The 14,552-nt window shown below is 49.0% G+C and overlaps 1 protein-coding gene across 1 annotated transcript in view; it reads right to left on the bottom strand.

Moving 5' to 3' along the window:
* Positions 1-2,629: 2,629 nt before the first annotated feature.
* The window catches only part of TENM4 (teneurin transmembrane protein 4), a 792,673-nt gene continuing 780,750 nt past the window's right edge, over positions 2,630-14,552 (bottom strand). The window contains exons 33-34 of the mRNA XM_011989697.1: positions 10,794-10,936; positions 2,630-8,176 (exon numbers count right to left, since the gene is read on the bottom strand). Coding sequence (XP_011845087.1) covers positions 7,418-8,176; positions 10,794-10,936 — 902 coding nt within the window. The 3' untranslated portion in view covers positions 2,630-7,417. The remainder of the gene's footprint in view (positions 8,177-10,793; positions 10,937-14,552) is intronic.

Below are 14,552 nucleotides of genomic sequence, written 5' to 3'. Positions count from 1 at the left end.
GGCAAATAGGAGAATGCTCTGTTCTTCTCCTTGGGTTTAAGGCTGCATTGCTCCTGAGAGGTGATATTCGTCCTTGCAAGGTGTTTGCGTGTATCTCCACATACATGTTTTGGATTCTTGAAAGGATGAAGAATGTATTTGTGACTCCATTGTCCATGAGACGTTGGAAGGGGGCTGGTCTGGGGGTGGGAAATGGGGCCCACCCTGGGGTTATTTCAGACCGATTAATTCAGGCTTGAGAAATTAATTGCTAGATTGCCTGATGGGGGTAGGGGTGGGCCCTTGTGTATGGATGGAGTTTCCCAGCGTCTGGGGAGAGATTTCTAGTGTGAAGGTTGGAAGGAAAGCCTCCCACAGAGGTGACTATGAGGACAAGGAACAAGGTCAAGGTGGGATGTGACCAAGCGGGAAGCCTCCGTAAGATGTTTAACTTCTTAGACGCTTCTCTGGATATGAGAAAGAAACAGTGGTACTCACTTTTAAGGTCTTTTCCCTCCTATGTTGTAATTTTCTCCACAGCCTCTGATGGATCAGCAAAGTCCTAATCACCTACATAACTTTGAGGGCAGGATTTTAGCGGGACCTGAGGACCTGAGGCCGGCGGGGAAGGAGAGGCCCTGGTTCTTACTTCTTCCTCCTTCCTGAGGGCCTTGCATAGCTGCAGCAGCTTTGCGAGGAGTGCGTGCACAGCTGCAGCAGCTTTGCGAGGAGAGTGGCTGAGGTGGGGGTGGGGATGGGGGGGCGTGGGGAGCGGGCAGCCCAATTTGGAAGGGCACAGGAGACGAGGCCCTCTTTCTCAAATACATCAGAGGGAGTGGGCTCTTCAGGGAAAGCAAAAGCTGACCTTAGGGTGACCCATGGCTGAGAAGCTGTTTTGGGTACTGGGAAACACACAGGAAATTAGACAGCCTCTTTGGCCTGGAGGAGCTCACACCCAAGAATGATCCAGTCTTGAAAAGGGTGTATGCATGGCAGATGCTTAGGGAGTGCCTTTCCAGAGGGGAATGAGCAGCAAGAGTTTATTTCAGCTGGGCTCAAGGCAGCAGCTTGTGCAAAGGCCCATGTGGGCCAAAGTCTAGAAACAACTGTGGGCTGGTGCATGACCCATGCAGCAGACTGTAGCTATGTGTGGAAGAGAAGAGGTGTTGATTGAGGGTTTTGTCATTGATTGAGGGTATCTGAAGTGCCAGGCTCAGTGGCTTATTCTGTACAGTATAAAGGATAGTGTAGTTGGCAGTGGCTCTCAAGCCTGATGGGGCATCAGAATCACCTGGGAACCTGTTAGAATTGCAAATTAAAAGGCTGCACCCAGACCCACTGATTCAGAAATTCTGGGGGTGGAACCTAGCCATCTGTGTTTTAATAAGACTTCTGGGTGATACAGATGCAGCCCAAAGTTCGAGAACCACTGGTGTAGTGGAAATAGTACTAGACTTTGGAAGGTGGGGTGGGCTAGTGAGAGAGGGAGGTGTGAGGGGGATGACTCACACTGGGGAAAGTCTGCTGTGTTCTGACTCATGGGCTACATTACTTGCATGTTCTTTTAAGTGCTCTAAGCAGTGACCGGGGGTGGGGGTTCTATATCACCATACTCTCAACATAGATGGAAAATCCAAGGCTTACAGGGGTTAAATGACTTGCCAAAGATCACACAGTACTAGAGCTTCGTTCTGCAACCAATTTGGCTTGATTCCTAGAGCGAGATTGTCAGTGCCTCTTGGGACCACTGACCCACCTGTGTGCAATGGTCTGGGCAGCAAGACCTGGAGAACCCACGGGGACCTGGGTGGAAGGAAGGGTCTCAAAGCTTGTAGCTCCTTCTCTGAGGACCTGGTGGTGACCAGCCCTGAAGCAAGAGATGAGGACTTCTATTTTAATTCCTGCCCTCAAAGGACAATTATTTGAATTTTCATAAGGTTTGCCATTCACACCAGGGAGCTGGGCTTAGCACATGTACTCTTTCAACAGACCAGCTGTTGTCCCTGACCGCCAGGGCTGATAGGTTAAACGTGAGGTTAAGTGGGAAAAGCAGGGTGAAAAATGACCTGTATGCTGTGATGACAACACCTTAAATAAAAAACAACAACATTAAGAACACATAGAGGGGGGAAAAGTCCAAAGGAATTTTCTTCCTTTCTTGTTTCCTAAGGTGTATTATGTAGTTACAATTATTTGTATCATGAATATACAGTCATTTATTTTTAAAGTGCAACCACTCACATCCTTTGTGGAAGGCAGTGGCATGGTGGATGACTCTGTGTGCACAGTGGTGGGGCAAGGCTCTCTCCTCTGGGAGGGTTGGGTTCCATGGCCCCTTCAGTCTGTCCCTGAACGAGGGCAGCAGTGGGATGGGGAGCCATGCCGCACTAGTGATATCAGAGGAGTTGTGATATTTATTCCTCTCATGCAGTTGCAAGGTCAAGCTTCAGGATCATAGAGACCCTCTGAACATCCCTCTTGACAGAGCTGTGGCCTGGAGGGCTTAAGAGGGACCCTGGGGCCTAGGGCTGAGTTCTCTCCTAGGTCATCCTGATAGCAGCCAGCAGGGAAGCACAAATCCAGGATGGCTTGGGGGCTGGGACAGGCAAGAGGAAGCCTCTCTCTCCAAGCAAAGGCCACCAGACACCTGTAAACACAAAATAGTCTTTATTTGTCAACGAAGGCTACACGGGATCACTTCTGGTTTTGTTTTTATGCTTTTTTTTTTTTTTTCTAGAAGGTATCTACATCTGCATTTATTTACAGCCTTGTTGGTATTTACACAGTCAAGATACAGTGTTAGAAACACAAAAGTGTTGAGAAAAAAACTTCTCAAAATTAGTTCCAGACTTCAGGAAAATGATTTCCACATGGTAAGGCCAGAGTCTCCAGTGTTGGTCATCCAGAGGCAGCTTGGTACAGACTCCTTTTGCTGAAGCTGCTAGTTCAGAGGTCCTCAGAACAACAGGTGGATTTACAAAAGTGGGATTCTGGTGTTGGATGAATACAGGGCTGCTGGGGCACTGCCAGACACCTGCGGCTCAGCTCCTGCCAGGACGGTCAAGCCTGCTCCAGGCTGAGTCCTCCTTTGGCTGTTCGCCCTCAGAATAAATCACATTTTCTTGGGGACCAGGAGGTCACCTGGTACCTTGCCTTTGGCATTCCAGAGGGGGTAAGAAACACAACATTGGCCCTCGCCCGGGCCTTCCCACATTCTGATCTTCCACATTCGTAATGAAACCTGAGTCACCACTGTCTGGGGCAGTCAAGCACACAAGGATGGTTTTTGCGAATGTAGAGGTTGGAGAGGATAAGGTTTGTCTCTATCACCTCAGCAATGAGTCTTTAAAATGAGTTTGCTGTTTTTGGAAGGTTAAATTAAAGGGCCTTGAACTGCAGAGTTCTTTTTTAATTCCCTTTCCTCCAATAAAATATAGACAAGTGTATAAACCTAGCTGGGAATGATGTGCCTTAAATAGAGAGGTTTTCCTTCTAACGAGGACCCCAAGGGAAAGGAGAGACTGGGTTCTTTCTGGGATCCCTCAGGAGATGTGTCCCCAGGTCAGGACCAGCTCTTGGGCTTAATGGCTGCCATGAGGACTGGAGAATAGCCTGGACTTTGAGCAGTGAATGCTCAAATCCCCAAGCCTGACACCCTGCTGAGAGCTCGAAAGCTCATTCCTCCTGGGCAGAAAGCTCAGCATCACCGCCCTCACCACGTGGCCACCACAAATACAAGACTGCAAGTGGTAAAACTGCATTCTAAGATTTCACATTGAAATCTTAGATGGAAATGGAAATGGAAATCCCTGCCATCTATAAAGGTGATACTTTAAAGTCGCAGTTGAGATGTACTTTTCTTCTTTTTTCAAATTCTGATTCTTTGTTCTATGTCTACAAAACACTGCCCAGTCTGCCTTGCCATCATCTTCTGTGCCCCTCCCGGGTTTTTGGACACACACCTCCTGGCCATTCTCACCCTCAGTTTCTTTGGGATTGTTTCCAATCCTCTCTCCCTAAGTAGAAATCAGGCACTGGTGTGGTCCTTGGGTTAATTCTCAGCCAACAATTCTGAGAGATGAGGGTCAGAGGCTGACAAGGGAGTAATTTACTGGCATGCCTTCCCGTTCCTCCAGTTGTCCTAGCTCTGCCCTCCAGCAATGTCTGTTTGGAGTGTGGGGGGTGGGGTAAAAAAGAAATCTCATCCTACAAAAAACAAAGTTGGGGAATCAGCAAAGTCCTATTTAAGGTGGTGGCAGAGGGGCTGAGGATGCGGGACCAGTTGGCAGCTGTGCGGGGTAGGAGAGAAGGCAGGAACTGTAGGATCATACACCTGGGCAGGTGAGGGAGGCCTGGTCACTCTATCGAATGAACAGATTTGGTTGGTGAGTGTCAAAAGGGCTGGTGTTCTCAGTGTGGGAGTCGATGCTTGGAGCCTATTACGTAGGCATAGGGTTAGGCCTTCAAACTCACCCTTGCCATGGGGTTGGGACTGCTGGTCTCAGCAGGACAGTTTGAGAAGGGAGGCACTGAGTCACCTGCAGCCCAAATGGAAACCAACTCAAAAGGGCCAAGGCCAGAAGCACCCCCTTCAATACAACAGCACCAATGTGACGGTGAGGTGCATAACACTGCCTGTGCCACCGCTGAGATCCTTTTTCTAAAGCTTCGGGATCCTTCAACTTCTCTCCCCACAGAAGCTGGGCTGCTGTGGTGGTATGTAGCCCAGGAAAAATATAAGATCCTTTAAAGAAACAAACACTCAGGCCAGGCGCAGTGGCTCACACCTGTAACCCCAGCACTTTGGGAGGCCAAGGTGGATTGCCTGAGGCCAGTAGTTTGAGATCAGCCTGGGCAACACAGTGAGACCCCATCTCTATGAAAAAAAAAAAAAAAAAAAAAAGAAATGAAATACCCAATAATTCTCTGTTTTTGATCCGTAAAAGTCCACCCTATCCCTTTGGGGAGGGGGCTGTGGAGGAGAGACAGGGCATGGGGGAAGCCTAGGGAGCTGGTTCCCGTGGACCACAAGCCACCCTTGACCTCTGAGCAGACATCCCCAGCAGGTCTTCACTGATACCGGGCAGCCAGGATGGGACTGATCGACTGGGCAGGAGCACTTTGCCCAAGGACCCTTGGTATGAAGAATACATTTTGAGAGGCGTAAGTCCCTCCTGGAGAAAAAAAACTTGTGTTCTTCAGGCCAAACTGTTTTCCATCTCATCCAAGAATGATCCTGCCAGATGGGAGCCCCCATCTCCAGCTCATGCCTCCCACAGCAGGCCTGCGGAGCGCTGTATCTGACTTAGTGGAGCTCTGGATCCAGGGGCAATGGGCAACCAGTGGACAAGCAGGCCAAGGCGCACTGCTGCGGCAGTGTGACTTTTTTTTTTGGAAACAGGAAGAGCACTTAACGAAACACATCCTCTAATCCCAGTGGGATGATGTAAGGCGAAATCTCCTCTCCTCGAGAAGTTTTGGATGCCTCCCTCTGCCAGGCAGAACCCAGACTACATGCTGCTCCGATCCTCATGCAGTCAGAGACCTTCTCAGTTTCATTAACTCGTGTAATATTCTGAAGACTCTGTGAGTAAGGCTATAGAGGTGCCATGAGCTTATCAGTCCAACAAGGTTTCCACGGGGAATAGCTCAGACTCAGAATTCATTTTCCACACTTAATGTAAATGTAACCCATAAAAGTTCCATTTTCTAAGAAGCCCAGCTTAAAAGGAAGCATTTGGCTTCCCCTCCCATCTCCCAGAGCCTCCTGTGAGTGGTAATGACAATGGTAATTAGGCGGATGAACCAGGAATGGAATCCTTGAACAAGGGCCTCCCAGCTCTGGCTGTGACTCCCCCTGCCCTCCCTGCTCCCCCGCCTGCTGGCTGCTGCCTCAGCTTGGGTGTGCTCTTCAGGTATGGGCTGTCCCTGCTGCTGCGAGGGCTCAGGCCTCTCCCTGATGACACAGGCACAGGTCTTCACAGGAACCACACCAGCCTGGCCTCCCAGATCCACGGGTACCCACCTTGGGAACTGCCCTGCTCCTGGTGGGGTTGCATGACACGGGCAGGCCACACCACATCAGCTCTTCCCTCCTTTCTTCCTGCCACTAAAAAACACACTGGCTGGGCTTCTCTAGGGGGGAAGCTGATTCAGAACTTCCGGAATTTCCTGGAAGCCCATCCTGCCCCAGTCCAGCTCTGCGATCAGCTTGTACATGGAGGCAGATGGGACTTCCGGAGCTGGTTAGAAGGATGCTTGGCTCATGCCTTCCTCTCTTTGGCTGGCTTTTTTTCTTAAGCATTTTTCCAGAATCAAAGGCCACCAAGCACCTCCCTCCACATTCCGACGTCTCAGTGGCGGCGGCTGAGCAATGGAGGGAAGATACTCGAAGTCATAGAGAGAGGGCTTTGCCTCGGAAGGCAGGCTGCTGCCCTCACCACCACTGCCATCCCTTTGCTGTGGGTGGCCTTCCCTTCCGTGGACATGGTGCTTACATTGAGGGCTTGCTGTGCAGTGCTGGTTCTCACATCTGGCTTTGGGAGAGAGGAGGAGATGAACAGGAACATCATGGAGGACCAACCAGTCACAGGCATCCTGGGTGCTTTCCCTCCCGGGAGGATGGGGCTCTGAGTCCAGGACGTTATGTCACCGGTCTGGGGGAAAGGACCTGGGAGACACTTTCTCTATCCCAGCATGGAGGTGGCACCGACAACTACACGGGATTTGCAAAAGGGGTAGGGGGCTTCATTTAGCATCAAAATAGAAAGCTTGGACAGGAGTTGGGGCAGCTTAAAAAAGGTGCTGAACACCACCATGAAATTCCCTGGAGCAAGATGAAGCCATCTGTGATCCTCTGGAGGCACAGAACATGGTGAGAGAAATCCACCACTCTTCTGCAGAAGCCCTGCCAAGGAGCCTCTGGTCCTACAGACCCTCCTCCCAGGCCCCCTTGGAAGGGGCATTGTACTGGCCCATCACTCCCTTTACTCCTGCCTGACCCCAATCGAAGAAGAAAGGGTTGCACATGAGACAAGTTAGCACAGACATTCATGTCCCACATCACACTGGGTATCTAGGGACAGACAAGGAGACACCCCAGGAGATGCATCTCAGAGAGGAGATACATACCCCAAACGACAAGGGAAAAATCCTAGAGGAAAAAGGGAACAAAAGACAATAAAGTTTTCATTGTGATCACACTACAGAAAAAAATACCTTCTGTTCTTTGCAAAAAATGTGCGAAGGCCAAATTTGTGTTTTTCTTTTCTAAAAAAAAGGATGTTGCATGAGTTACAATGCAACCAGTATCTTTTTGTTTCTGCACTTGTTAAAAAATCAATTTTTTTTTTTTTTTTTTAAAGTACAACACAGTCAGGTATGTGGCCACAAAAGAGTAGCTGTCTTTGGCAAGAAGTCCAGGCCTCGGCCCTCTCTGTCACCTCCGGCCCATCTCGCTCTGTCTCATGAAGTGGATGTTGTTGGCGCTGTCTGACAGTTCCGGGTACTGCTCGACAGAGATCACGAAGAAGCCGTCGTAGCCTTGCACCCGCCCTGTGCTCAGCACCTGCTGCTTCTCCCCCTCTGTCCAGGCCCGCAGGCCTTCCTCCCCTTCCCGCAGTCTCTGCTGCTCACGGGCCCAGGCCTGGCGCACGGCTCTCTGCCGGGCCAGCTCCAGGACCCGCGCCTTCTCCTCGTCCAATGTTGTCCCGTAGCGTGTGTTCAAGCACAGTGCCCCATACTGGAGCTGGATGTCTGTGTAGCGTCTAGTCCTGCCATTAAGCACTGTGTTGATCTGGGACACAGTGACGTTGATCCCATTCTCCAGGGTTCGCCGCCCCCCACTGAGGCCCAGGATGGCCAGGTCACCTTCTGAAGGCCCTGGTTTCACAAAGTAATGGGTGTCCACCCCATCAATGGTGAAGTGCAGGTTCTCTAGGTAGTGGGCATTGTTCAAGATGGCAGCAACCCTTCGCCCATCCTCGTTGGCCACACTGATGATGTCTGTGGTCACTCGGCCATCCTTCAAGGCAAACTTGACGCCCTTGCCAAAGATGGAGCCACTGGATGCAAACTTCTTGGTCTTTGGGGCCTGCTGGCAGCTGGTGATTGTGGAGCCATAGAGCTGGTCAAAGCGTTCTAAGGTAACGAAGGCCTTGAGCTGCTTCTGTACTTCACACTGTACCCCGAGGATAGACTGATGGGGGAGGAGAGTGAGAGAGAGAATAAGACAAAGGGGAAAAACCCCTGAGAACCTGGAAAATCAGTTTAAATAATGAAGTCAAAACCACACATATTTATTAACCTACGGCATGTAGCTCTACCGCCGACCACCAGAACATCCAGGTAGTCACCAGAAGGTCAGAACATCTGCTGACCTTCATCCATCCATTCACCCACCCTTCTTTTTAGAAACTGTTCAAGGGGCATGTAATCTGTGCCAGGTCCTTTTCTGAGCACTGGAGACACAAAAATGAATCAGACATCATCCTTGCTCTTAAATAACTCATCATTTAGTGAGGAAGGACAGATATGACAACAATAATTGCAATCAAATGTGATCACTGATGGCCTAAGAGAGGAACTAGTAATAGCTATAGCTAACATTTCTTGATGTTTGAGCCAAATAATTACCACTCATTATCTTAGTGATCTTCACAGTAACTTTATACGGTAGGTGCTGTCATGATTCCACTTTCATGTCTAAGGAAACCAAGGCTCAAAGAGGTTGTCACTGGCTCACAGTCATACAACTAATAATAAGTCAACTTGCAAGCCTGTCCAATTCTAGAGGTTCAGTTTCAAGGGCTGCTGGAGAAGGAAGGAGCAAACAAAGCTGAGAAGAATCTTGGCCTGAAGATGGAGGAGGTGGGGTTTGAGGACAGCCTCAGGCTTGAGTTGGGACCTGAAGGATGGGTGGGAGTGGTAGGGTGCCGTCAGACGGAGGATTGGCAAGAAATGCATTCTTGGCAAGAAGGCATAACATGGTGAGAGGCAGTGACTGATATTAACCCTTCCACCCTGCTTCACTGCTCCCCACTGCATTTACATCTGATTTCCAAGGAAGGCCTCTGCCCCACTGTGCTTCCTTGGGGCTCCTGGGGTGCCCCTCCTCTTGGCTGCTTTGGGGGACAGGTTGGGCCCTGCTAGCTTGGCGTATCATCTACCTGTCCCTTCTGTAGCTCAGGGAGCTTGGAGAAGCCACACTCAGGAAGGCTCCAGGGCCTAATCAGCAAGTTAGGGAAATGGCTTTAGCAATAGGCCCATCGGCTTCTCACTGAAATTAAGTCCTCTTTATAATTAATAGAACCCTGTCTGTGAACAATTATTTCCTAGAGTTTCACGAAAGCTGGAGTGCTCAACAACAAAGATCTCCGATGCTTGCCAAAGGCGGAAATCAATAATTCATTGATAGGCGAGGTTGGCAGACAGGCAGTCAGAGACTGGGGCTCTCTGGAGTGCGAAGGGAGCCTCATGAGGGAGGAGGAGCTGTGCTGCAGTGCTCAGCCCTGGGAAGAGCAAATGCCAGGATATCTGGGCAGGGCCTGGGGGTGGTGGGAACTGGAGAGGCTGGGCAGCAGAAAGACAATGGGCTCTGGGACCAGGCAGACTTGGGTTCTCTATCAAATTCTGCTGCTTTCAAACCCTCATCTGTAAAATCGGGAAATGTCTGGGCTGTTTACTTCTTTCAGCCATTTATTTATTTATCAAAAATGTTCCATGCATCCACTGTTTGCTATCCTGTATGCTGGGTACTATATGAGACCTAGCACTTAGCCTCTTGGGGCTCATAATCCAGTGAGAGACAAGAAAGAGGCATTAAAATACAGTGTGGGAAGTGCCACCAGTGTACAGAGGTGCAGAATCCCATTCTCTGGGGTCTGGTAGGAGATAGCCATGCTGAGGCCTAACGGAATCAATCTGGAGTAAGAAATGTGGATGTGAAGGTTTCTGACCACCAGCAGCAAGCCATCTGGCAACCTGCTTTGCTCCTTAGTCTGTCATCCCCTGGGCAAGCATCCCTTGAAGGCTTAGTCTCTGCCTGATTCATCCCTGCGTTCACTGGGCACAGCATGGGGCTTGGCACAGAGTCAGGTTCTCATAGAGAATTTATGAATGGATTGGGTTTGTGGGGAGGGGAGAAATGAGCAAATGAATGCCTGAAGTGAGCGGGTGGGATGAGATTGTTTTTAAAGACCTTTCCAGCTATACAATTCTGAGTCTTTGAAACTGGATTATAAAAGCGAGACAAGAGCAAGTGAGTCTTTTTGAGCACCTACAATATGCCAGGCACTGTGCTCAGCAAGAGGATACAGAACAGGCACATCTGGGTTTGAATCCCAGCTCTACCCCTTCCTTGCCGTGTGGCACTGGGAAAGCCTCAGGCACGAATCTGTAAAATGAGAACAATACGGCTGTGGGATCTTTGTGAGTTACATAGAATAACTCACATAAGGCCAGGTGCATTGAAATACTCAGAAAATGTCACATTTTTATTTAGAACCCACCTTCTCTCCCTGCGCTTTTGTTCTGGATAGTGACACAGGCTTATTATTTTTGTGGAACTCCAAACTCAGTGTAACACACAAAGCTCCTTACTGCAGCTTGTAAGTGTCTGTGTGTGGTCATGGCTGCTTCCCCAGCAGCTTACTAGTGGTGGGGTTACTAAGTAGTTGTTGAACTGTCTCTGGCAGGCGCTGTGAAGACACCATATTGGTGTCTATCACTGGCCCACACTTTTCTGAAAAGCTGAAGGGACCCCCTCCTGCAACGTCTGAGTGGCCTGAGGAGTGGCAGCCTTGCGCAGGAATTACCTTGCTGTTGTCCCACTCCTGGGTTTTCATCTGTGTGTGGATGAGCTCATAGGAGGGTTCCATGGCATCCATGTCTGGTTTGGGGTAACCAGGGATCACGTTGTGTAGCTGGAATCCAAAGGTGAGCAGCCAGCTGTTAACATCTGGATGGGAGGGAAGCAGAAACATCTCCGTGGAGTGAGTGGACCTCAGATACGACCCATCCCCATCACACAGCCTGCGGTTAGCTGCAGCGGGTGGTGAGGGTGTGGATTGCTGCTGGTGGGAGAGTCAACTGCTACGTACACTTTGGAAAATGGTTTCACTCTATGAAAGCCAAATGTACTCCTGGGACTCAGCGATCCCAATCCCAAGTACACCCAAGAGTGATGACAATGAAATAGAAGCCAGGTTTCTGGACTTCCTTTGCTCTTTTCACTTCAACTCCCAGGACCTCTAGCTTCATACCCAGGGGCAGCTGTTGACAGATGAAGATCCCTCCCTTTCACTCCAACATCCATAGGAGACACTTACAAAGGACATCTAGACCCACCAAAAGGAAAGATTTTAATGACTGACTTGCAACGAGACAATTCACTTACGAAACACACTCCCCTGCTCTCCCACCCCCTGTGCAGTGATTAGAGCTTGAGGGTTAAAGTCCCACAGGTTACAGAGATGGCCTAGGCTGCAATCAGAGAGTCTTCCCTCTGCTTCTACCTTTTATTTACTCTGAAAGCCCAAGGATGCCACAACCTCCCTGTGCCTTCATTTTCTTTTTTTTCTTGAGACAGTCTTGCTCTGTCACCCAGGCTGGAGTGCAGTGGCATGATCTTGGCTCACTGCAACCTCTGCCTCCTGCGTTCAAGCAATTCCCTGTGTCAGCCTCCTGAGTAGCTGGGATTACAGGCACCCGCCCCCATGCCCAGTTAATTTTTGTATTTTTAGTAGAGATGGGGTTTCACCATCTTGGCCAGGCTGGTCTTGAACTCCTGACCTTGTGATCCACCTGCCTCGGCCCGCAAAGTGCTGGGATCACAGGTGTGAGCCACCGTACCCGGCACCCTTCATTTTCTAGTCTTTACACTGGACTTGGGGATCGAGTCCCATAGGCATGGGAATAATTGATTTTATAACATTCCTTGGGGTCACTAATTATTAGGTGTGGGGATAGACAGGATTTTGCCATGAACATCTGGCTCACTGGAGAATGGAATCAGGAAGCCAAGACATGAGGAAATGAAGAGGACCAGTCACCTGGCCCACTATTGCTGAGTGTCTTCTATGTGCCCAGGACTGTGCCATTCAGACCCTCATCCCACATACTCACAACTCTGAAGGAGAGATGAGACATGCGAATGAATAACTTTGATACAAGGAAAGATTAGAGGAAGGCAGAAGTCTTTCCTTTAGACAGGCTGACAAGACCACATGCAGAAGGTGGCATTTAAGCCAGACACTGAAAGCTGTGCCATTTTTGTCAGGCACTGGCAGAGATGAAGTGGGCACTTCAGGCAAAGATGACTGTACAAGGCAAGGCCTAGAGAGGGAAGGTGTGGGTGCAGGGAGTGTTCAGGTAACCAGAGAGCAGCTCAGCCAGAAAGGACGACTGTGGCTGGAGCAAGAAGAGCCTCAGATGGCAGGTGGGAGGTGAACTGGGGCCAGAGGGAGACAGACAGACAGACAGCCCGTGTCCCAGCATGGCTCAGCCTTCCTTGAAAAGGCATAGCTGAAGATGCCAAAGCAGATGTCGATCAGAGACTAAGAATCCAAAGTCTTGGGGAGGCAGGATTTTGAGTTGAGCCTCAGAGCCAAGCCTGATTTTGGCTTCTTTCCAGTGGAGACAGAACCCTGATCACAGAGGTCCTGTTTAGTTTCTAGGATGATAGAGTTTGAATATTTGTCCCCTCCAAATCTTATGGTGAAATTTGATCCCCAATGTTGGAGGTGGCCTAGTGGGAGGATTTGGGTCATGAGGGCAGATCCTTCATGAATGGCGTGGTGCCCTCCCTGAGGTAATGAGTGAATTCTTGCTCTATTAGTTCATGCAAGAGCTGGTTGTTTAAAAGGGCGTGGCACCCCTCCCTTCTCTCTTGCTACCTCTCTTGCCATGGTCACACTGGCTCCCCTTGCCTTCCACTATGAATAAAAGCTTCCTGACACTGAGCAGATGCGGGTGCCATGCTTATACCACCTTCAGAACTGTGAGCTTAGTTCCTTATAAATTACCCATGAGTCTATTTTCCTTATAAATTACCCATGCTCAGGTATTCCTCTATGGCAGCATAAAACAGACTAAGACATAGGTAAGTTTAGGCAAAATTGCCACCTGCCACCCACTGAGTTCATCCTATTGGTGGGAGTGACCTGTGTCCCTGTCACCACTGGGTCCTATGTTGCTATCCCATTCAAGAACCTCATGTTTGCCTTTGTTTTTGTTTTGTTTTCAGGTCGTCCGGGGCCCCCTCTCCCAAGTGTGCAACTTGGTGGTGCCGAGATGGAGTGGTGGTAGAAAGGGAAGTTTGGAGCTTCGTTCTACTCGTTTCAGCCTTAGTAGGCAAAATCAAAGAAAGGAAAGAACATGGTAGTTGAAGCAAGACAAACCCAGGTCCAAATTCTGGCTGCCCAACTTACAAACTGTGTGAACTTGGACAGTTTACTTAACTTCTTCGAGATTTTGTTTCCTTATCTGAATAGTGACAGTAGAAATGGTTTTAACCATACTTTTATGGAGAAGAGTACAAAGTGTTACCGTTTGGTGGCAGTTATCGTGTGGTAGGAGCTATTCTAAGCTTATACATAAATTACTGGATTTAATATATTTTAACTTTTTTTGAGATAGGATCTTGCTCTGTCACCCAGGCTGGAGTTGAGTGGCATGGGTTAAAGAGATTCTCCCACCTCAGCCTCCAGAGTAGCCAGGACCACAGGCGTGCCATCATGCCTAGCTAATTTTTTGTAGAGATGGGGTCTTGCTATGTTGCCCAGGCTGGTTTGGCGCTCCCAGTCTAAGCAATCTGCCTGTCTTGGCCTCCCAAAGTACTGGGATTATAGATGTGAGCCACTGCGCCTGGCAGAGTTAATGTATTTTGAAGAATACAGCTCAGTGCCCACTCACAGAAGATTTTCTCTATTTTCCCCCAACCCATGCTTCCACATCCCAGGACCTCCATTTTCTCCTCTCTAACAGAAGGAGCTTGGACTAACTTTTCTTCAAAGTCCCTCTTCTCACTGAGTTTTTAAGAGTCTTTGATTCTATAAATCGTGGCAGATGGTTCTTTGGGAAATTAAAACAAACAGAACAGGAGGGAAAAATGCCCTATAAAGCCATTTTGCCTGAGGCTAAGAACTTGCATCTGAATTTGTAGTTGCAAAGGAAAGCTTCTATAAGGAATACTGCAAATTCTCAGGAAACTAGGGGGTTGAGAAGAGGCCTGGGCCTTAATTACAAGTGATGGAAAGTGGAAAACTTTCCTATTATGCCTTTAGGAAAAATGCTGAAAATGAATTTATTCATAAGTTTTTCTTCAGTGCTCCTCTGAAGAGCTGGGAATTTTACTCTTCCTTCTTACCATATCAGAAGTAGATATTTCCCTCAAGTGAAAAAATTCCTCTTCACTCATCCATCCCAGAGTTTGGTGTTGTCAAAGGGGAGTGATGAAATGCAGGCAAAAATAATCCCTCCCCTCCCTCCCTCCCTCCCTCCCTCCCTCCTTCCCTTCCTTTCTCTCTTTCTTTCTCTCTCTCTCTCTCTTTCTTTCTTTCCTTTTTTTTTTTGAC

The sequence above is a fragment of the Mandrillus leucophaeus genome, unplaced genomic scaffold (genome assembly GCF_000951045.1).
Source record: "Mandrillus leucophaeus isolate KB7577 unplaced genomic scaffold, Mleu.le_1.0 Scaffold360, whole genome shotgun sequence".
NCBI lineage: Eukaryota > Metazoa > Chordata > Mammalia > Primates > Cercopithecidae > Mandrillus > Mandrillus leucophaeus.
Note: the sequence above shows the minus strand (reverse complement) of the source record. Positions and strands in the feature narration are given on the sequence as shown.